General features: G+C 33.2%; 1 protein-coding gene across 1 annotated transcript; it reads right to left on the bottom strand.

The window, feature by feature from the left end:
• Positions 1–9,478: 9,478 nt before the first annotated feature.
• LOC105155410 (polygalacturonase) lies at positions 9,479–11,211 on the bottom strand. The gene is made up of 4 exons (XM_088877845.1): positions 11,064–11,211; positions 10,651–10,965; positions 10,044–10,562; positions 9,479–9,955 (listed from the first exon to the last, which is right to left on the bottom strand). The coding sequence occupies exons 1-4, from the start codon at positions 11,187–11,189 to the stop codon at positions 9,710–9,712; spliced, it is 1,206 nt and encodes a 401-aa protein (XP_088733971.1). The 5' UTR covers positions 11,190–11,211; the 3' UTR covers positions 9,479–9,709.
• Between the last annotated feature and the right edge of the window lie 14,292 nt (positions 11,212–25,503).

Below are 25,503 nucleotides of genomic sequence, written 5' to 3'. Positions count from 1 at the left end.
CCATAGATACTTGAGAGGTATAGATTTTTTAGTCTAATTGGTCATTTAGATTATAATCCAATAGGACATAAGGAGAAGCAACATGGGACATTGATTCAAATCAAAGGTTGGGATCCATATGATTCAATACAGAGTTCAAATTAGGTTTCAGACTTCATGTTATTGGGATATTCGTTTCTTCGAGGTCATATAGGGTATGACACAGTAAAAATGATCTCAAAAGTCAGTGAGAGTTGGGTTGTATTTTGGCGCATTACACCTTTTGTATGACATGCTTTGGAATGACACAATGGATATTAGGAGTACACTAAGGAGGCAGAAGAAGGCTAAAGCGATACGAGCTTTCAGATTCATGTGAATAATGAGTAGTTGCCAATATGTAGGTATGGTCTGATGGAATGATGATTCTGGTAGCTTGGAAAGACTTAAAGCAGGAAACCATGAAGTTTTCATTATAGAAGTTGAACGTATGTCGACTTTGGAAATTGCTTCTGGAAAGTGGTTTGGATTAAAAACCTCATGCATTAAATGAAAGTGGTTCCTTGCACGACTGAGCCAGTAGTTGTCTTGGAAGTAGACGATAAGGTTAGTGCAAAAGATTTTGTGCTCGAGATCTCATCACATGATTCATGAAAAAACTTTGGTTAGCAGGTAGCGACAGTAGAAAGTGGTGACACACGGTTGGACCGTGTAACTTCAGTAGAAAATACAATAGACCCACGATACCGTGCTAGTATCCTAGATTGCTCATGCTAAGAAGGTTCTAAGTTACATGTGTAATTGGCTTAATGATCAAGTGGGAGATTGTTAGAATGTTTGACCAAAAAGCTAATCAAATTGGTTGTTTTGGGAACTATTCATCAATCTTTATCCAAAATTAATATTGTTTTGATGAATATAGTAAGTGTTCATAAGGTATTAGTATTTATTGTGCTTACCACTTACATTGTACATCAATGTCACAACAAACGCACACAAACCAAAAAGTTAAATTTGAGGTGTTGGGCTAAGAATAGATTGGTAGCTATGAAGTTAAATTCTAAACTTCAATTTGGAACATTTTATGTTGCGGGCTTCAAGATGGGGCATCGAGAGTCCTATAGAGACTTACACTAAGTATTTCAATACCGTGTTTCATCGGCAGGAAACATAGGTCGTCTGTACAATTTTAGTGGGTTAGTTGGCAAAGTAGCTGACTGATTGAACTAACTCACGGAAATTTTCATACGGAACCGTTGAGGACATGGTCGGTATGATGGAAATTCTCAATTCAGATCGTACGGGATTACTCTTCAGATTTGAGGAATCGTGGCAGTCGCTTCTATACGAAGATTGTATATTGAATTTGGCGAGCGGTGAATTTGTCATGGGATATATATGGTTATTATAATCCTTGTCGAGTGCAGTCAGAATATGTAGCGAGGATGATGGATTCCCAGAAAGAATTTGTCCCATGTTAGTATTGTGTCAACGAGATCTCTAATATGCTCTGAAATGTTTTAAACTTTCTAGATCTATGTCCATAGCGATTGATTGATTGGGAAGGGAATTTCTATGACTTTTAGTAGAGTAAACAAATCTCAATTATGAAGAATAGATGACTAGTCAAGAATATGAACTGAAGTCTAATTCTATGCCCTAAGCTAGGGATAGAAGTTGGGACAATAGGACCATACCTGTATAGAACTTAGAGACTAAATATTTACGCCACTATTCACATAGTCTCTAGTGTCGTTGATAAATGGCGGTCCATGGTAACAAACTATTTTTAATTATTTGTTAATAAAAAATAGTTAATTAAATTAAACTTAATTAATTGCATCATACACAAGTGTAACTCTAGTTGATGATGAACCTACATAGTCACATACAAATCACTGGGAAGTGATAGAATTAAATTGAAATTAATTTTAAAAGAGGATAATTAATTTAATTGAATTATATTAAATTCTTGGAGACTTGATAGGATCATTTATGTGGAGTTGTTCATTAGATGGATGATCCAAAATTTAATTAACTAGATCAATTAAATTTTGGAATTGGCCTTTAAATTAATTGAATTTATTTAAGAGACTTGGGCTAATTAATTAGTAGATAGGGAGTGTTTGCAAAAACTTCTACTTTTAAAAAAGTGGTTTTTGTAGAAAAAATTGAAAGCTATGATAGAATTAAAAGTGGATAGCGTTTAAAAAAAAAGTGAAAAGTAGATAAAGCTAAATTAAATAGTATTTAGAGAAAAATTACTTCTAAAATAAACTTGATTAATGATTTTTGCTTAGTATTTCACTTGTTGTTTGTCACTATGGAAAAATCACAAAACATTTATTTCAATTAGTATTTTGTATTTATATTTTTAAGAGTATTAAAAAAATATGTTAAAATTTTAATAATGCTCCACTAAGTAATATAATTTTTTATTCATACACAATACCCAAACTCGCATGAGTATAAAAAATAATATTATATCAATTAATCAAATAATAATATGTGAACGAAATAACATAATTAGATGATACAGCACATAAAATATAAAAACTTAAAATATTAAATATGTGATGGTGTAAATTTAATTATTGATAAAATTTAAATTATTTGAAAACTCCGATATCCACTTAAAATATATAATTTTAAAAATAAATTAAAACGATAAAGTTAAATAAGATTATTATAATAAGGATAAGGTAGTCAAAAATAAAATTGGATTTGTTTAAAACAAAAAGCCAAAGCAGCTAATAGCACCTCCAAGGTGCTTCAAACTTTTGGTCTAAAAGAGTTTTTTTTAGCCATTTCAAAATTAGAAGTTGGTACCACAAACACTTTAAAAGTGCTTTTTTGATGTTAGAAGCTGAAAAGTGCTTTTATGAAGCACTTGCAAACACTCCCACAGATTTAATTTGAATTCATTAATTAAAAATGGCCTAGAAATAATTAGTTGGATTATTTATATTTGATTGGGATCAATTAATTAAGTGAAGTAGATTCATATATTTAAGGTTTAACTACACTTTTCATCCCATTAAATAGGGTCATTCTCGCATTTAGTCCACTGCTTTATGTGGTCGACATTGAAAGATAAAAGAACCTTACCCACTTTTCTTTTATCCTGCATTTTAGGATGAGTTAATTTGGCATCATAATCACCCTGTTTGCTACAAAAAATTATGGTCATTATCTTGTTAAATGCCTAATTTTTTCACAAAACATGTATCTCACTACCATAGTTAGTAGTAAAAATCAACAAATTTCTATGATTATCCTGTACATATTTTGCAAAGGTCTAGATAAACTCAGTACTTAGCAAATATTTGCTCCCGTATCATTAAAGTGCATCGAAAGCGTTTTTACCTTGAACTAAAGTGTAACAAATGCTCCTCCCATCATGATTTTTGCTTCTCGAATTCCTATAATGAGTACTAGGATTTTTTTGTGAAAAACCCTTTCCCGCAATAACGAGTAACAAATTCCTAATCCTGAATATATATAAGTTGCAAAATAATCCGACTTATATTGCTTATATAACATACCTGTCGATATGTATATAAAAAATTGACTAGTCATTCAATTCTTATGGTAACAACATCTAAACAGTATTCCATATCGTTACCTTTTCTTCCCCATGGTTTATGATTTTCGAGAAAACTTAATCTCAAAGTCATACTCCTATTCTCATTCCCTCCAACACCTGCAACAACGATTTCATGCCCTGCTATTTCTAGCATGCCTTTGTATTTACCAACAATAGGTTGCTGCAAATGATACAAATCATCACTTGGAAAATAATATTCTTTCTCATTAATGTCAAATACAACTTGAACTTGTTTTCAATCTCCAGGGAAACTAAATTTTACATTATAAATCCTAATTGTTTGATGAGTTAAAGCTTTTAACAACTTATTTTGTGTTCGATGAAGGGTTAAGACATGACTCGAATCTTGGCTAGCTAGGTTGTATGCAATTTTAGGGTGAATATTAAACATTAATTTTCCTACATAAAAATTTTCTAACATTGTTCCAAGACATCCATCTCTTAAATTATTGATTCTTTTATCCATTATTGATAAATGCAATTCTGAATCAATTCATTCCTTAAAAGTTGTTGTGTTACTATTACAATAGTTCCTATGTAGATCCATTTCATACTAACAACTACTTCTTCTCTAAGCTTACTTAATTCTTCAAAAATTTTGTCCTTATTTATAAATTGCGTTTCCATCACATTACTAGTAAATTCCATGGGATTAGCAAACTCACCTGAATTTATTTTGTAAATTAAGTGCTTTTCTCTTTGGCTCAGCCCTATTTGGTTGAGGACTCTCCCAATTCCTCCACTTCTGAATCCATTGTATGGGTTGAGATTAGAGTCTTGACGTATGATCCTACCATGGTTTGTTTAACACTGTCATTCTTGGAAAGAATTCTAACAGGCTTTTAGAGGTTTGAAGCCTATCCCCTTATTTGTAATTATTCCGACTCGTTTGAATATCATATTGAATCAATCTCTATTTACTCCTTATAGATGCTTTTGTCTGAAAGAAGGTCATCCAAAACGCTATAGTAAACTGCATATGGTGTTGTCCATGGATTATAATAATTCACTATATTTCTACGAGCAGTTTGGAGATATATGTCCTTTCACTTCGTATGTCCAGCAATTACAGTTCTTGAAACTTTCATTCGCTATAGTATGGGCTCATCTGAAGGTTCTTTTTGTGGTGGTTCTTCCCTTGGATCTAGCTTTTGTTCGTCAAGATCTTTTAGATGAAACCCTTGTTGGTCCTTTTTTCTATCCAGATATGTATGGTTTGGCCTTTGATTTGGACACTCCTGGGGTAGGAGTCACTATTCTGATTCTTCCTCTTTCTTGGCTCGCTCGATTCTCCTATAATTATTGGAAAATCATTATTATCGGAATAGAGAAAGGTTCTTTTGATCTACCTTTCAGTCTCTTCATGTTCTTTTGGATGAATGTTTGATAACACCAATCCTTTAGTTCGTCTTTGAGGAAAGACATTCTCCTTGATAATGAATCCAACTGTCCTTTGGGTGCTTTGTATGATTGGATCAACATTCCCACCATGGACTACAGATCTTTGTAAAGAACATAGGGGAAGCTACTTCTATTGGTACTACACTATAGAAGAAATACTTGCGAAACCAGTAGATATATATTCATCTATTTCACAAATATTCCTTAGTTTGAGGCAAAAAAGAGATTGTGAGTACTCTTTAGCCTTTTCAGCTTTGTTTCCTTCAAAGTATAAAATGTACCTTGATGAGCCTCCTAGTCTTTCAGCAATTTCACTTTTGGACTCTCCAACTCGTATACTTGCTTTGGTGTTTTCAGGGGGTACTATGCCATATGATCTTTAAAGACCCTCTAATCTTAAGTCCGATAGTCGTATGAAGTTTTCCTTGTTGAGTTTGAACGTAGTCGCTGCTGTATTCATAGTTACCATTCGTCAATCAGCTTCTTGATGTTTCAGAAGTCAATAACATCAATGTTGAGTATAATATCATAAAGATGTAAGGGCTGGAGCATTGTCCTTGCCTAAGGTATATTTTTTGGCACTCTTATGGAATTCCATCTTGGATTGTCTCTTAATCCGATTCCCACAAATGTCGGGGTGGCCGTTGGTGTGGAAATCCATACGTCTCCCACAAACATCAGGGTGGCGTTGGTATAGAAATCTGTAAATTCTCTCATTGGATGATGTAGTAGAGGATCATTTGAACCTGTATTTTCCCCGGACGATTGTACTACTAGAATGATTTCATTAGTTTGGACATTGACCAAATCCACAATCCCAAGTTGGGTAAAGGATTATGTTAACTTCTATAAACATGGAAATCTACCCTTTATACCTCCATTATTTTATGGATTTCATGCCGTCAAGGATTAGATCCTCTTGGATCTTTGACTTCGGAAGCTCCATCGCTTTTCCCTTTTGGTCTAGAAGACTTGAGTCAATCCTTTTCGGATGACCGATTGTCAAGACAATCAAAATTAATTACTGATTTTATAACTATAGCAGCAGTCGGACCAAGTCGGATCCCTAGGGAACTACGACTTAATTTCTTAGTCAAGTTGCGGTAACCAAATGGGAGAATTTGAATAATGATTAAGTAATAATTAATAGAAGTATAATAAAACGCAAAAGTAAATTATTGGGAAGAAATTCATAGGAAGGATTCCGACCCAAGGAAGTGTTTCACCCAATCATTATATTGATCATTGATCTCACAAGATTAATTTCACAATCAAGCATTCAACCTCGAAATCTATTAGGATAGCCATAATAAATTCCTTTTTCATATTGTAATTGATTTGATTCAAGCATCTAACTCAAAACTTATTATCTCATAACTGGGCACGATAGTATTCCATTTCAATTCAATAATAGCATTTGCATTAGTGAAAACAGTTGAAGCTAGACCAAACAATTGACATAGTTGTAATCGTCTAACCTAGTTTTCTTGTCCCTATAAATACATCATGTGAAGCAGACAATAAATTTTCTTGCTATTCATACCACTCATACCACTCATTCATGACAATTACGGATCACTAATTCATGGATAGCCATAGAATAATTAAGATCAAATTGTCAGATCTATCAATTCTAATATTTTATAAGATGTAAATCAAGACAAGTATTACTTGGCGAAATTAGATACAAATCAAGATCTCAAAACATAGTGATTAGGTTCAACTTTTCCTTTGAATTAGAAAATAGGTTTAGCTACACAACATGTTCGTAGCAAAATTAAAAATCCAAAACGAAAACATAAGCTAAAAATATAGAAAAATTGATCGACAAGGCCGACGTCCTTTGATTCCTTACTCCCAAGCTCCAAAATGATGAATGGCCTCTTTCTCCCTTCCTCCCCTTTTTATCTGCAGCAATTGGGGCCTTCTTTTTCTTTTTTTTGTCCCTTTGAGTTTTTTCCAGCAACTAACAAACAAATATTCTCTTGAAACTTTCTAAATTGGTTTCTCCCATCAAACAACCTTGTAGATAGAATAGGGCGTGATCACGCCCTAACAAATATTGAAGTCTATTTATGTCCTAACTTTCCTTGATAATTTTCAGCTCCATTTGAGGCTTTTTGGCTCTCTTTCCTTCAAAAGGGGTTGATATCAATCATTCACACAAAAGATGCATAATTCAATTATCATTGCTATGAACTAGTTCTAAAATACTTGAATTAAGCATGTAATCGTGTGATAAATGGCATTCTATCATCGAACTATTGTCAACTCTTTTTAAGAATTTTCATAAGAAAATTCCTTCTATATATTTCAAAATTTGAAAATATTCCCTATTGTCATTGTGACTTGAACCTTTGTTCGATTCTATACTTTGAAAGTTTCATCCGTAGTAGTCAATATATCAATATGTAATATAAATAAGTATTTCTTCAATAAGCCTAAACTCTGATACCATTTGGAATTAGCATGGAGTTAGGATGAAAATAGAAATGAAATCGGGCTAAATATGTAATTTTTACAAAAGTTGCGGGTCAAAATTTGTTGGTCTAAAAAGTAAAGAACCAAGAGTGAGAACTACCCCAAACCTAGGGGACTAAATCTCCCTTTTCTCATTTAATTAATAAAGTGCATTTTGAGCTCTTTTAATCGGGCATTTTATTTAATTAGATTGAATAAAAAGTCTTGCAAAATTTGTTATTGGGCTCAATTTAATTTTTTGGACAAATTAATCTAGTCCATCCAAATGCACCAAGCGCAGCCCATGTTGATGTTGTCTAGGTCAACCTACCTTATATGGAGAGTAAAAACGGTTGCAAGGGTTTGATTAGGGCTGATCATTTTGGCCATGAGGAATATTGGAGGAGTCATAGGAAGTGGGTAGAGATAACGAAGTGACCTACTTGAGTAGGTAATCCTTCCTTTTACTCCCAACTTAATACGAACTTTTTCCATAACCCTATTTGATACTAGTTAGCCGAATTCTTGCTCGCCTAAGGGGCTGATTTTTGTTCATCATTGTCTCCTATCTCTCATGTTCTTCTTCATTTACAACCAAGTCAAGAATTAGATAGATCGGAGAAATATACTCAGCAATAGTGTAGTTTTTCGATCTCTCTTTCTAGATTTATTTCTTGCTAGCACGAGGACAAATTTCATACTCTTGGTGGTGGTGTGGGCAATATTAGAGGGCTCCTATGTTGGAATCTTACGTGGACGCACGTTGGAAAGGAGTTCAATGCATGTACTTAATTAAAGAAAATGACCAGAGTAATGTTTATCGTTTAAATATTGCTTTTCGTTTTCTCCATAGCCTATAACTTGGATCTTTTACTTTCTTATTTCTAGGTTGATACACCGATAGCCCAAGAACATTCAAAGATACACCCCTTTAACATCTTTTGTTTCTTTTATGTTTTGCGCTTCCACCAGATCGATCAACTACCTTTCATATTGATAGGATTTCCTTTGGAAATTCAGGACCTTCGGGTTGTGTTGGAATCATTCTCGATTCCAGCTCTGGGTTTGTTATTGCATTTTCAGCAGTCATAAGCATGAACACAAATAATATTGCTGAATGTTGCGCTCTACGGAATGGCCTTGTGGTGGCAAATCTCAAAATATTAAGAAGCTGATAATTGAAACAAACTCTAAACTTCTGCTCTTTCTTTTATGTAGAAAAGACAACTTCTGAGGTTCTAATATCTTTGCTTTGCGATTATTGGCACTTCTAATGACACGAAAGCCAATCGAGCAGCCAATATTTTTGTCCTAACGGCAACAGATCATAGAACACCTATGCAGATCTTTTTTTTTTTGTGTGTGCCTTCTTTTGATGAAGTCATTGTACTGTCTTATCCTTATTTTGTATGTATAAGGCACATTCGATGCATGATAAAAAATATAATAATTAAATATCATTTAATAAAAAAATATTATTTTAGGAAAAATAATTACGATAAAAAATAAATAATTTTGAATGAGCATATTTAGAGTAGGAAAAAGAGAAAAAATTACCTAAAATAACTAGCTATTTAAAAAAATTATTTTTACCACTTGTATATAATTGGGGATACGTGGAAGTTAGGTTGTTCAAAAGAAAAGAAAAAGCAAAAAGAAAAAACCAAAATAAGGAAGATACTAAAGAGACGCTTTCCCCTTAATTTATAGTACAGATTAAGTGAGACACCAAAAGAGAGCTTCCACTTTATTTATAGTACAGATAGACACTATACTTTTTTTTTTAAAAAAAAAAAGGTTACTAGTTGATGTTGCCATATGAGTATTCTGAAAATATAGTGGGTACATTAGTATAATTTCATGATTACCAATTATGGATAATTGCTTTATTAATAATGCAATTAGAATAAACTATTTGAATAACTGAAACTCACAATTTGATCACCATAATTATACTGTTTAAGTTGGTGCCTAATATTTTAATCATCAAAAAATTTAATATTACTTTGAGTTTGTCACACATATATTTATTGTGCATCAATAATTTACTTAATAGAAAAGATGCATCTACGTAACTCACAGCTTAAAGAACTGTTCAACTTTCACTTTTATGTCCTTGATCATGCCAAGGCCAAAAAAAATGAGGGTCACATCTCTTAGGCCTAAGCTCCAACGAATCCTAGTTAATCTTTAAAAGGCTAATTAAAACCAAAATTTCAATCCCAACTAAAAAGTATATGAAATTGATGTGCAAGAAACTAATTAAGCAGACTTGGCAGTAGTGGCACACACTGGTGGATTCTGCTTGCCGACAAATTTGGGTTTGACATTCATGCATTTGGTGGTGATAGGACCTTGATTTCCATTATATGTAAGATCAATGTCACCCACCTCTACATTCTCGCATGGCTTAAGACCACTACAAATAAGCGTCACCGCCTCTGCACTATTTGTCGTGCCCCGTACATTCTTAATGCTGACGTTGCTAATCTTGATAGACGATGGTCTCTGTAAAATAATCAACAAATAAAATATTAATCAGTATACTAAGAGCCTAAATTGTTATCAAACTTGGATCACAAATTGAGAAACTTACATCTTTTTTGCAAAGATTGTGTGGACAATATTCTTGATCAATGATAATGGGACTGCTAACATTATCCATGATTAAATCTTCAAAATGCAAATCACTAACAGTCAACTGTGCTGGGGCAGAGGGCCATGTCTTCACCCTGACGCCATTTTGTGTGCCAATGAAGGTACAGTTTGTCACAAATATCCCCTGCACATCCTTTTCTTCTGCATAACCACCAAGACTTCCAACGCTAATACCGTGTCCTGGACCACAAGTTACATTTTGGATGTGAATTTCTTTGGACTCGTCTCCAATTGAGACACAATCATCTCCTGTTTTTATGATGGAATCTTTGATATTGATCATCGTGTCACGACCCAGATGGATACCATCAGTGTTTGGGCTATCTCCTGGCGCTGAAACTGTGAATCGGAGGAACGTCACATTATGGCTCGATATACAATTCACGTGGAAATTCTTGCTATCTTTCGTGGTCACATCACGAATTATGGAGTTGTTGACGAAATTGAAGCTAAGATTCTGCACAAATGCATGTGATTATGGGTTGTTAATTTGTACACCTATTCTACTTGAAATAATTGAGGATATATAAGGAGGTAGGTCTTACCATGGGAAGCTTGGCACAATTTCTATTTTTGTGGCAATCGTTTTGCTTCCAGGCTTGTTGTCCTTGACCATCAAATACTCCACCACCTGATAGGGTGAAATAATTGACATAATTGATAGTAATCCATTCACCTTCTTTATTAGGCAATTGACCGGGATTAGGATTGGCTTGCAAGATTCCTTGGACTTGAAGCTCGAGAGGAGCCTTATTGGGGCCTAATAATTTCACTTGACTAAGAGACCAGGTTCCTCGTGGTATCACTATTGTGCTTGGGGAAGTTGAATTGCATGCCTCCTTCCAAGCGTCCATTAGAGCCTAACATGCAAATGCGTGTTTTTTTCAACAAATATATTTACATAAAAACAAGCGAAATCAACTGAACACATAAATGAGGTAGATAATATTGGTTAAACCTGACTGATATCTCCACCAGATTTTGCACCATACTTTGTGATATCATATGTCATGGGCCCCTGAGCGTTAACATTTATTGCCAACAAAGGCAAAAAGAAGAGAATTGTAATGAAGTTTATTGCCATTGCCTTCTAAAATTTTTATTGATGTTGATGTAGTTAATAATTCGAGTTCTTTGCATACATCAATTATGAATTTATAGTAATAGTAGACCATTCAGAGCCATAGGTTACTGATCATGACTATTTTTCAGGAATAGTGATTACTTTATTTTGAACAAGTTTGTCGTACCTACAAAGCACCATCTTTGAACACATGTAGTTAACAATTCTATGAATAAAGTTTTTGCATTGCCTAAATTTTTACTGTTATATATATATATATATATATATATATATATAAATTGAAGTCCTATAGTAAAATAAAAATTTATTTAGCATATACCAAAGTGACTTAAGGCTAGTGTTTTATCATATGTTAATTTTGAACAAACTTAGCTTTTTGTAGGAATCTAACAAAAACTAATATAGATTAATTTATATCTATTTTCATATTATACTATATTATAGAAATTTATTATTATTATTATTATTAATTAGTATCTAATTTATTTTTTTAATTATAAAAGTTTTGGTAACATGAAATGTATCTTTATTTATATATTTTTTTTGGTGCCTAAGTTTTGCCTAATATGCAAAATAGATATGAATCTAGTTCTATATATCTAATTTATGGGGTGGAAAATGAGCCACACCTGCTCCCAAGCTTGGCGAACTGGCGCGTACAAAGCTCAACTAGAGCTCGAACATTTCAAGCTCGAGCCGCCTGCATCTTGATTCGCCGAGCTCATGCCAATGTACTTTTATTCGAAATTTTAAGAGCCGGCTCGTGAGTCTTTTTTTACTTTTTTTTTTATAATTTTTAAATACTATTATATATTTAACTACACTATAATAGTATATTAGGTTAATATACAAATATTTATAATATATTAGAATTATATTCAAGCCGATCTCATATTTTAACTTTAGATCATCATAAAAGTTTGGTATTCAATATCAATATAAAAATAAGCATAATCAGTAATTTAGTATTTTATGTATTTTTGTCTAACTTACTATCTAATATATATATTATACGTTTGAATTTGTTGTTATATTTTCATATCAATTGATATTTTATATATTTATTTTGGAGTATTTATTTGTACCAAGATTATGTGTACGCACTTGGATAATTTTATGTAAACTCTCTATATATTTACTAATTATGTTACCACTAAACTAGTAGTAGACATATTAGAAAATAATGTGAAGTTGTATATTCCTAATATTAGATTAATTTAATGTAAATATATGATTTGTATTTTATAAACAATTACTATTATAGTTATATATTTTTAGGTTATATTTGTTACTTATTCTTTACATTATATGGTAGTTGAAGAAAATTAGGAACATATTTTTGTTAGATGCAAAATAATTTGTGCTTGTCAATCGAGCAAATTCATTCGAGCTACACTCATTTACACCCCTAGTCTAATTTACAATATAAGACCATTAATTAGATTCTTTTAATAATTATGTACTGAATTATATTTATTTAGATATAAGTGGTACATGATTACATTAATATTTCACTAAATTAAGCAACTGAGTAATATATTGGTTCAATTATTATATTTACATCAATATAACTAAAAATTATGAAATAATTAATCACAATCTACACACATAAAGTAAGATAAACACCTATGTGTCTGGTGGCTTGCAATCATGATCTTGAACTAATTGTAGGTAGGGTTGTTCAACAAAATTGCTGAACGCGCCGACCAATTGTGCCAATCCAATCCGCACCTCAATTAGCGGGTCAAGGGTGGATTGGGTTGGTCTTGGACTAGTAAAAAAATGATTGCAGTTTGGGAATCAAGTTTGGTCTTATACGTATATAGACCATATAGATCTCATTCGACCGCGACAAAAATAATAATAAGAACAATAACAAAAATAACAATAATTATACACTACAATTCTTCATATGTTTATATAAAAGTTTTGATAATACATAAATTAATATTCAGACAATAACAATAACTACGATACTTTTAATTTTGTATCTATCAAGATTCTCTATAACTCTACGCTTGATACTGTATCAAATACAGTAGGAGAACAAGTGGGGAGAGAGGAAGACAGGACGAATTGGTTTGTTGTAGGTTGAGTTGTGTGAGATATGGTGTATATGAATATCTTCATATATTGCTTATATGAGAGAGTAGAAATGTGTATATATATTCGACTCAATGCCACAAGTCAAGGTCCCTTCTAAATGCTATAAATCTAGGAGGGGGCACCATATTTGGCCGAGTTGCATGTTTTGAAAGTGCAACTCGGTCATCTCAATTTTTCAAGCAACTCCTCCATTCCTTAGTTAGAAGTCAGCCCTTAGCTAATGGGTCCTAATTTAGTTGATCGAGTTTTATTTTTAAATAAATTGAAATAAATACAAAGGTTTCAATAAATTTAATTAAATCTATTTTAATAAACTGCAAACTAAATTAGGCATATTATTATTTAATCCAATTAAAGACATAAGTTCAAATATCTCTAATTAATAAATCTGATGTATTAATGAAGAGTAGCCCAATAAATTTAATTCAATAATCTTGGGTCATCCATCCAATGGATCATCACATATATAAATAATTCAATTATTTACATCTTTCGAAATTAATTCCAAATTAATTCAATTTTCTCCTTGGTAATTTGTGTATGACTCTTTAGGTTCACTTTAAGCCAAACTTAGGCTTATGTCCAACACAATTGATTAATCAAATCCAATTTAATTAATCATTCTTAATCAATCATTTAATGAAGAGAGCCAGCTACATGGGTGGCCGTCTAACAATGGTCCATGATACTAGAGATTTGGTGAATATCTATGTGAATATTTAGGCTCTCAAATTCTATACGAGTAAGGTCCTTTCATCCACCATCTCTTTGTCTTTGTCTAGGTTATGTAATTGGGTATCGGTTCTTGTCCTGGACTAGACAGCAATGCTTTAATACTTGAGACCCCATTTTGCTCTATTGTTTGACATAAAAAATTAGTTTCTAGTCGACCAACCACTATGGCCATTGATTCAGAAGGTGTGGATGCGGCTCCAGGTGGATAGGAGATACTGCTATCACATACTGACATGGGATGAATCCTCTTCTTGAAATTCATTGTCATCACTTTACATTCTGTTTGCAATGGACAAGGTTTATAATGATCATGTTTGTGATACAATTACCTCTTGCCAGATCCAAAATGCAGCCATCATGTGTACATGACTTTAATGGTTCCTCAAGTCTGAGTACAACTCTGGTACTATTGTAATTGGGTATTCCAGTCATACCAATCAAACATCAAAGACTTTTATATGATGATTCCCACATGTCAGTTCAGTCAGCTAATTACCTTGTCAACTAACTCATTAAATATGCATATACGTCCAACATCTGGCTCAGATGAAATATGACATTCATTTACTAAGTGCAATATTCAATGCAAATCTCTATAATCTTGAGGTCGTCAACTTAAAACATTTCAAACCAAACTTTAGAACTTGATCTCATTGCCGTCATCCAATGTTCAACTCAACTATACAGGTTATCTAATTGGTCTATGGGCATCTATTGTGATGTTATAGCGATGTTTAATGTAAATGGTAAACACAACAGACACATGTACTAAGGATGAATACTTACCATATTCATCAAGATAATATAACTTTAGAAAGGTTGTTGAATACTTTTGAAAACAACCAATCTGATTAGCTTTCTGGTACTTATTCCAACATTGGAACCCATGATCTCAAATTTGTTTGTGCTACCTCAACCTTAACAATTAGGCTAAGACATCATTGATTTTCTATTCCTCCTTAATAAACATCACCGTTTCTACCTCTACATACACAAATACATTGGACACAACTGTAGGTCTATAAGCTTTAACATCCATTCATGGACTTCTCAAGAGTTTTAATATGAAATATTTGCAATGCCCTTGCTCATTCTAATCCAGTAGTCAAGGTTTATTCGTATTATCATTAATATATAAAAATATCAAAATATACATGACAAATTTAAAAAAAAATACTTCTATTATTATAACTTTCACTATTTTACTCACATTGTTACTTTCTTTTTCCTAATAGCTAATGATCACAATCGTCTGTTGCCACCCTTCTCCTTTCCTAATAGGAGATCGATAATGCTTTGTATGAAAGATACTTATCCGGTACCAGATAGACATATTAGACATGCTGCGATGAATGCATTATTCAACTCTAGAATGGCAAAAGGGTCATGTGTACAAGAGCATGGAGTGATGATGCTATCTCTGTGGAAAAGCTCAAAGATCTCCAGGTTAATCTTGAAAAAAGGAAGAGATGTACATTAACGTGATCCTTCTGTCTTTTTAACCCTTATTTGACCCATTTATTTTCAACTACAGTATGAATGGCCTTGACAAAAATCTTCATGAGTAATATATTGGTCCAGTAGGAGGTAATGATTGAAAAATCTGTGTCCCCGGTACTAATGGGAGAGACTTTGGCCTCCGATGCGAAAAGCAAGGTTGTTGGACATCGAAAGAGAAAGAAGGTTGAGACATTGCTAACCACTATTAGCACTTCGAGTGTTGTTCTTGTTACACCACAAAGCGCAGGTAAAGGAAAAGGAAAGAGGGTTTAGCAGTCAAGGATACTAAATGATGTTTGCATCTTCTACCGAGAAAAGGAAAATTGGAGGAGCGAGTGTCATAAACTCCTCTCCAATGAAGTTACATTTTAATTGAGTGTAAACATAATTAATGTTTTACTCCTTAGTACTGGGAACCAATTATTGATAATCTGCGAAAGGTTTGCAGGTGGTGGTGAGGAGTTAAAAGCCAAAACAGATGGTCCTAGGGCTATTGCTGCAAAGACGAGGACTAGTTAAGCTTAGCACTGATCATGTTAGGATAGTGTTTATGTAACCTAGCATGATCAAAGTATACTTTATCAGTAAAGGTATTTATTTAACATAGAATGGAGATTCTTGTCTGCTGGGTTGATACATAAAATAAAACTTATAGTTTCGGTATGTCAATTTCCTCTAGATAAGGATAAGGAAGATTAGTAGATTCAAAGAGTCTAAAAATAGACAATTTGGGTCTATTTCCAGTGCAAAACCTTTCTGAGAAGGAGAAAGAAAGTAAAACTCTTTTTCGAACAAAGTAGACTGGCTAATAATCTGTTGGATTGAATCCAACAAGACATTTGTACGTTACTGCACATGACCAATGTAGAGTTCACAAGTCTAAGGAGATTTGGGCAGTTCAAGGAGTTAGATTTGGAGTGGCGAACCAAATTGGTTGCAAAATTAATCTCTTCGCTCAGGTTGAGGTAGCGTATTTAGTAGGAGTTCTTGAATATGGTTTAATGCAACTTGAGTTTGTATGATAGTCCTACACATGTCAAGGACCTAGTGGGAGTATGGCTTGTAGCAACTTGTTGTAAGCATCATTGTTCATCATTTGGTGCTGTCCTACTGACTATATTCCAATCCTCTGAGGGGTGAGCTAAATACTCTAGGTACTTGAGAGTTATAGATTATTGAGTCTAACCGATCATTTGGATTACAATCCAATAGGATATAAGGAGAAGAATTATGGGACATTGATTAGAATCAAAGGTTTGGAGTCATATGATTCAACATGGAGTTCCAACTAGGTTTAGGACTTCATGTAAATGGGATATTCATTTGGTCGAGGTCATAAGGGGTATGACACAATAAAAACGAGCTCAAAGGTTAGTAAGAGTTTGGTTGTATTTTGGTGTATTGAACCTATTGTTTTACATGCTTTGAAATAAGACAACGGATATCGAGAGTACACCAAGGAGGCAAAAGAAAGTTGTTGAGAGCAGTCTTTAATACCTGAATCTGATTAAAAAAGTGTTCTTGGTGCATCATTTGTTAGAGTTGATTCTGAAATACTAAAGTGGTACTAGCTTCTAAATTTATGTGAATAATGAGTAGTGCTTAGTATGTGGTATCTTGGAAAGACTGCAAGCAAGAAACCATGAAGTTTTCATCTTAGAATTCGAATGTATGGCGACTTTGAAAGTTGTTTATGGAAAGTGGTTTGGATTAGAAACCTCATCCATTAAATAAAAGTGGTGCCTAGCATGATTGGTACTGTAGTTGTCTTGGAACCAGACGATAAGGAGGAAAAAGCTTTTGGGCCAGAGATCTCATCACAGGATCCATGAAAGTTTTTTTAGACAACCATTATTTGCAGCTAGCGATGGTAGAAAGAGGTGACACATGGTTGGTTTGTGTAGCTTCAGAAAAAAAATGTAGTAGACCCACGAGACCGAGCTAATAGCGTAGATTGCTCATGCTAAGAAGGTTCTGAGTGACATACGTAATTGCTTAGTGGTCAAGTCGGAGATTGTTAGAATATATGACCAAAAAGCTAGTTACATTTGCTATTTGGGGAACTATTTGTCAATATTTATCTAAATAATATTGTCATGATGAATATAGTAAGTGCTCATAAGGTATTAGTGTTTGTTGTGCTTATTACTTACATTGAACAATACTTCAATGTCACAACAAATGCCCACAGACCGAAAAAATAAACTTGGGGTGTTGGGTTAGGCATTGGTTGGTAGCTATGAAGTAAAATTCTAAGTGTTGGTCTAAAAAATTCTAAGTTGAGAACCTCGAGATGGGGCATTGAGAGTCCTATGGAGTCTTGCACTAAGTATTGTAGTCCCGTGTTTCATTGACAGAAGACGTGGGTCGTCTATACAGTTTTAGTGGGTTAGTTGGCAAAGAAGTTGACTGGCTAAACTAACTCATAGAAATTTTCATATGGAACCCTTGAGGGCTTGGTCTGTATAATGGGAATTCTAAATTCCGGTAGTACGGGATTAATCTTCATACTTGAGGAACCATGGCAGTTGTCTGTATACGAAGATTGTATTTTGGATTTTGCGAGCGGTGCAGTCAGAGTATGTAGCGAGGAAGGGTGGATTCCAAAAATGGATTGGTCCCCTGTTAGTATTATGACAACGAGATTTTCTGTGCGCTTTGAGATGGTTTAGACTCTTTAAGTATATGTCCACAGCGATTGATTGAATGGGTAGGGAATTTCTATGACGATCAGTAGAGTAAATGCATCTCAAGTATGAAAAATAGAGGTCTAGTAAAGAATAGAAACTAAAGTCTAATTCCGCCCAAAAATGATTGGAAATAGGATTGTATCCATATGGAACTTAGAGCCTAAATGCTCATGGCACTATTTACCTAATTTCTAGTACTATTGATTGTAACTAGATGGTCACCCATAATAGCAGACTATTTTTATTATTGGTTAATAAAAAATAATAATTGAATTAAATTTTTAATTAATTGTGTCATACACAAGCTCAAGTCTATTGATAGTGAACCCAAAAAGTAACATACAAATCACTGGGAAGTGATTGAATTAATTTAGAATTGATTTTGGAGGAGGAAAAGTAATTTAATTGGCTAATTAATTAATTAATTAGTAGATAAACTTAATTTGAATTCATTAATTAAAATTGACCTAAAAATAATTAGTTGGATTAATTATATTTGATTGGGCTTGATTAATTAAGTGAAATGAATTCGTATAATTAAGGTTTAACTGTACTTTTGGTCCCATTAAATAAGGCCATCTCGCTTTTACTCCCCTGGTTTATGTGGTCCACACTTTAGTCCTAAAGTTTCTAAAATTTTAATACTGTTAGTCCTGTGGCCAAATTATTTTGTTGTTCTGATGAACAAAACTCCCATATGTTCAAAATTAGTCCTAACATACTTGCAAAATAAAATTAAGCGTCTATAACTTCATACCTCATTTTACCATCTTGCCACTAGACATTTCAAGTCCTCGATTTTATGGACTTCCTCCATCCACACTACCACAACAAATAGTTCACAAGCATTAGGCCTTTTCAACAACAAATAGCACAATCCTATTTTGTTTCATACCTTAGGGTATAAAGATACTCCAAAATAGAGGCTTAACATGATTTTGGACTAATTAGTTGAACAGAACCCTCGAATGTACTGAACAAATAATTGAAATATATATAGATATTTTTTTCATCTATAGGAGACCACTGTTTAGCCTCTCATAGTCAAGAGGACTACATTCGTGGGAAAAGTCCCCATGAACTTAAATTGCTAACACTAACAACGCTAAATAGTCAAAATATAACTTGTTGAAAAGTTGGAGAAAATTTTTTATGATCCCCATTTGATTCCAAGTTCTCATTGTATATAATAGCCCACGGACATCAGTCCCGGACTTTAAACTTATTTTAGATCACATCACTGAGTTTCGTAGCTATTTTGGATTTCCACTTTCCAGCTAGGGTCTTTATGGCTTATCGGTCACGTGCTTGCAGCTAGTATCCTTTACCTTTTTTACTGTTGACTTCTTTATCATCTTCTAAAATAGTTCCTTTCACCCTTTTCTCGCTTTAGTTCGAGTTTTCTTTTGGGTTACTCGAATTTTCTTTTTGAATGAGTATTTCTTGTTTTTCACAGCAAGGGCATATGTGGGTATCCAATTGCCCCGCATGCATCATGTCGCATATATTCTTCCTAGTAGCCTCCGTTGCAAGAAGCTTATACTCTCGGCATTCTTTTCTTCTCGGATAGGCTCTCTACAAACTCAGTGATCTTTTTTATCATAGAGTTTAACAGTAATGATCCATTTAATTTATTCTAAAATATTTTAAATGGATACTGGACTTTATCAGCTCAGTGAGACAGGCTCAAAATCCCCAAGCTCTTTTAATAGATATTTCATTTCTAAGGGATGATACTAGGACAATTTGTTAAAGGCTACCATGTCAGGTCTCTGCAACTCAATAAAATAAATACTTGATAAGACCCTTTTCCAACTATTTCGAGAGCTAACTTTAGCTCCAAAATATCTCTCGTTTTAAGTGGGGCTTGTTTTGTCATGCATCATATACTGCCCCTGTAATCCATTTTGGAAGTTTCGAGATCTCCGAAAATCTTGATGACAAAGTATGAATAGAAGCAAGTGTTCCAAAAACATACCATTCTCGGACCTCTTCTGATTTCGACCATTTGAGCATCCAAATCCAGTTTATATTTTTCGAATGAGTTTACCACAATCTTGCTTGGGTTGACTCCTAAGTGGGAAACCAATTTTTGCCACATTCTTTGACATACCTGTCATGTAGAAATATAAGATACAGAATCATCTGGGTTAGCCGAAAGGTGCTTGTCATTGAGCTAAAGTTAATCTCTCATTCTTTAACACCAGAGGTGTGAGCTTGTACTTCCTATAGTTCAATTGTTGCCTCTTCACCTAACTCTGGCGACGACCTCTTGCAAGCAGTACTTGAATCTTCTTCTACAGGTTTAGATTCCTATTTTTTAATTACAGGATTGGAGCATAGCTCTCGTAATTCTTGGGTCATCATTAAAGGCGATGCCTATCAAATTGGTTCCATAAAGTCATGCCATAATGAGCTTAAGGCTAGTTTGGTACTCTTGATGGTGATCTGGACAATGTCAACATCAAGTTGTTGGACTTCATCAGCTTTTTGGGCTTTCGTCGTCAACTGTCTAAACTTTTTATCCAATTCCTCAAGGTTTTCCCTAAGATGCCTAAGTCTTAAAATGATGGAGTTTGCTTAGATGCCTCTGTCTCTAGTAAAAAAATCTGTTAGGACATTTTCATGAGATTTGATTATAACAATATCATATCAATAATATTGACATTGAGCATGCCATATAATCATACGAGTTTTCTCAAATTTTTGTTCAAGTATAATTTTAAGGAAAGCTTTAACATTTGTATTATTAACTTTGAAAGTAAATTATTTGGATAGTAAGAACAAAGGCCATTTTTTTAACGTTCCAGACTGCAAAGAACTACTTCTCATTAATATGCCAAACTTTACCTTGCTACTCATTGAACAACCCTCGTGTCTATCTACAAGGTTTTTCACTAGGTTTGAAGTTGCTTCTTATATTTAAGAATATCAGGAAAATTGTGAATTTTCTCTACAATGTGTTCCTGCAACTGAAAGTCCAAAAATACTCAAGATGTTTAATACGACCATGTATATTTTTAGGTGCAATCAAAATGTTGTTTATAGACAAACATAAACTCAAACAAGTCCTCAAAAAGATTATTCATATTCCATTGGAATATCTAGGGTGCGTTAGCAAGTCCAACAGGAAGTATATTCCAGATATATTGTCCTAGTGTTGTGGAAAATGCAGTGTATTTTTTTGAATCATTTTCCATCTTATTCTAATAAAATCCAAATTTACAATCAAGTTCGGAAAACACTTTTTCACCTTTAATGCAACTAATCATGTGTTCTCTATTTGGGATGTCATAACCATAATATTTTAATACCTTATTAATACTTTGATAGTTAATTATCAATTTGGGTTTACCTTTTTTTTATTTCACTATAGTTTCTTACCAGAAAACCAGGGATAATGTAAGTCGAGAAGCTAGGGTTAATGAGTTTAAGATTGATATGCACCTTCATGATATCCTGCGTATCCTTCTTCATATAACATACTCGTTTTTGCATTCCTTTTTTATTCTTAGAGTAGCTTAGATCTTGTTTTGCAAAATAATCCAGCTTATATTGCTCATATGACTTACATATGATATCTATATAGAAAATGCACTAGTCATTCAATTTTTATGGTAACAACATCTAGACCGAATTTCATACTGTATTTACCAACAGCAGGAGGCTGCAAATGATATAAATCATCACACGAAAAATAATTTTCTTTCTCATTGATGTCAAATACAACTTGAATTTATTTTCAGCCCTCAAGGCATCCAAGTTTTACATTATCAATCCTAATTGCCTGAGGACTTAAAGTTTCTAACAACTCATTTTCTTTCCCTTTGTAACCTATTATCCTATATTCTAAAAGGACAACCTACTACTAAACTCAATTTTAAAGCTAAGTGTTCGATCTAAATATGATGCTTTATTACGATATCAGCACCTGTACTCTAGGTATCCTAATTGGATCTAGTGCCATCACCTTAGCAAATTTTTTGAAAATTTTAGGATTCTCAATATACTCTCTTCTAAGAAACAAATCATAATGATGTGCAATAGAAGGGGCATAAGTTATTATAGATGCACTAAAATATGGTCCTTTTCCTTATTTCATGAGATCTTTTCTCTTAAAATCCCGATGAAGGGTCAAGACACAACTGGAATCTTGATCAGCTAGGTTGTATGTAATTCTAGGGTGAATATCAAACATTAATTTTCCTGCATAGAAATTTCCTAACATTGTTCCAAGACATTCTTAAGTTATTGATTCTTGACAATATTGATCTATTTTTTAACTATTCATTTAATGAAGAATATCCTTTCCAAATATCATTTTGTATCCTGATTTGGAGTGGTTGAACAATAATGTCAATTAAATCCATAACAAAAGTTTCTCAAGTTATTTTGCCATTGGCTTCAAACCAATCAATAAACAGAGATAATTCTTCAACTTTGATAATATAGAAAGATACCCTCCCTAAGTAACAACCATCAATCACCCGACCTCAATTGAAACATTTCAAAATTACTAAATAAAGGAAAGGAAAAAGGCAATAAGATCCAGAGAGAAATTGTGCTTGTGGAAAGCCAAATGACCTGAGTATGCACCCCTATGTTATAAGTACAATGACTGCCAATACAGTTCATCCTACAAATCATGTGCTACACTTGACTTGCAGTCTCCATATGTATACATATGTTTTGATCACTAACCTAACTTTTGAGAGTTAGGAGGGCTTCTGTTGGGAAAAGACAACACTCATAATTAGGACTTCAATAATTTTGATGGAGAGTTTTTCTACATCATGTTCGCAACAACAGATAAATTTACCCTGATACAACAGAAGCTAATGGGAATAGGAGTAGCAATATGTTTCAGTACTGCTACGAGTAATCCACCACCAGTAGGCAAGTAGAGCAGCCTCCTTTGAAGCTCCGGACATTGCACTTCCTGTGGAACAGGCAGTTTTTATTATGCTGATGCCTCCACCTAATGAAAGGCAACCCAAATGAGGGAAGACCCAAATCCTCCTTAGACATCAAGGAGGTGCAGAAGCTCGCCAACAAAATGTTGCAGCAATTTTAGTTTGAACTGACTAACAGTAGACGTCTTTTCCTCCAAGCATAGTTATAAATGGATGCGCTATGCGCATGGCGCAAAAGGCAAGGGCCAACGCCATTTTTCCAGCAATGCCTGGCTGGGCTCTTATTTAGGGAAGAAAACTCAAAACTGAAGGAGACAACCCTAATCTGTGCCAGTTTCTCTGTCCAGCAGTAGCATTTTCCTTGCACCTTTTGAGGTTATACTTCTGTTGTTCCGTTCAAAGTTGGAACGGTTTGTTGGTTTTTGGGTTGTTCCTAAATAGGAAAATATTATTTTTTTTGTTTTAAAAGACAATTTATTTGTGTGGGAACATTATTTTGCAAATTGTCCACAAAATCAGCTCCAAAAACCTTTTCAATTTGTAGCGGATTTTGGAACGATTTTTGAAACACATTACTTCTTAAGTAAACTCATAATTTGGAATGACTTTTGGCATAATTAATTAAGTGTGTACTAAAATCATTTCAAATTGTACCTCATTTTGGGATACATTTTCTAACTGTCATCTTTTGAATATCCATTATCACACATATAGAAACAATTATTGCAAGATCGTCCCTAATTTTAATAATGTGTCCCAAACAGAGTTCCAAATATTAACCGTTACTATTTTGGAATGGTCTTTGAAACAAGTTTTATAACTGTTAGTTTGGAACACACGTTGGAATGGTTTAGCCGTTCTAAAATTATAACAAAAAAAATATGGATCATGACGTTATCTATCAATATCCATTCCTTATTGTTCCAAAGCCTGTTCCAATATGGGGTTTTGGAACAATTTTCTTACCCGTGCCAAACCCACGTTTTTTGTAGTGTATTTTGAATTTTTTAAATATTTAACGAGGACGAAGATGAAAAGTTGTTAGTAACACATAATTGCTATAAATTATTTGAATTATTTTGTTATGAACAATTTCATTTATACTTAAGAATTTATTTTTTCGAGTTGAATATTTAAATTAGGCAATGAACATTTTTATTTGGAATTGATATCTTAAATTTTCTATTGTGTGTATATATATATATAAATAAATAAAAAATAAAATTGGTCAAGTGGGAGTACGGGTTTCTTTTTTTTTTTTAACATTTTATTTTTTATAATATATCTTTAAAATTAATAAATCTAAACCCTTAATTTTTTTTTTATAGATTTCAGATCTAATAGTTAAGATTAATTGGTTAGATGTGATGGCTCTCATCTAGTCAATAAGGGATCCAACGGTCGTTAAAAAAAGAACACTATGTAATATATAAGGCATAACTATTATTTTATTAAAAAAAAAATACCGTTAGTTATATTTAACGGAGAGGGGTGATTGAGCTAAATATATAAAACATAGGGGGGTGTTTTGCCTATTTTCATATCAGATGACTATTGTTTGCTGAGGTTTTAAAGGGGGGTTTTATGCAATTTGACCTAATTATTTTCAGTTTGAGAGGAGTCATTGTAATTTTGCAAACAACAAGGGAATATTTATAATTATTTCAAATCTCAAGGGATGAATAATTTACCCTTCTGTATATGGTGTGAGGTTAACATAATTATTTCATCTATTTCTTGAAATGTCTTGTTCAAGTAACTCATCTAATGCTTCAAGAAATATATGCAATAATGGTGTTCACCTCATCCCATATACAACAAGTAAAAAAGGATCTCCATTACAATTACGCTCTTTTAACTTTATATATATTTCATTTACCCCATAAAATTATAAAAAAAATACATGATAATGTTAAATGAGGGGTAAGAAATTGAAATTTTATGTTTTGTATTTGTTAACGTCTGCATTTCCTTTCAAAGTTTAAAACAGGGCGGTTTGTTTGTAAAAGGAAAATTTTCAAAGGAATGTATGAGTAATATTCATTTTTAAAGAGGGTTTGATTATAATTAACCCTATAATAATATTTTTCATGATTCCTTTACACGTATTAGTGACTGTTCTTTAATTAAAGTTCAAAAACTTAAATAAAAGGTCGAGTTTGCGTTGACAATTATGTGCATCTTGCATATGTACTTGGATTATAGTGCAATTGCTTTCTTCTGGACATTTGCCGAGTTAATGAAAAATTTTTGATAACAAGTTGATGAATCATGTACTGGGATTTCTTAACAATCTGATGACAAAGATGTCAACAAAGAATAGCAGAAAACTATGATCATCAATCAGAAAGTTTTTGTTGCACATAGAAA

Source organism: Sesamum indicum, linkage group LG2 (genome assembly GCF_026168435.1).
Source record: "Sesamum indicum cultivar Baizhima isolate 11 linkage group LG2, ASM2616843v1, whole genome shotgun sequence".
Taxonomy (NCBI): Eukaryota; Viridiplantae; Streptophyta; class Magnoliopsida; order Lamiales; family Pedaliaceae; genus Sesamum; species Sesamum indicum.
The sequence above is the reverse complement of the archived record's forward strand: the minus strand, read 5'-3'. Positions and strand labels throughout refer to the sequence as shown.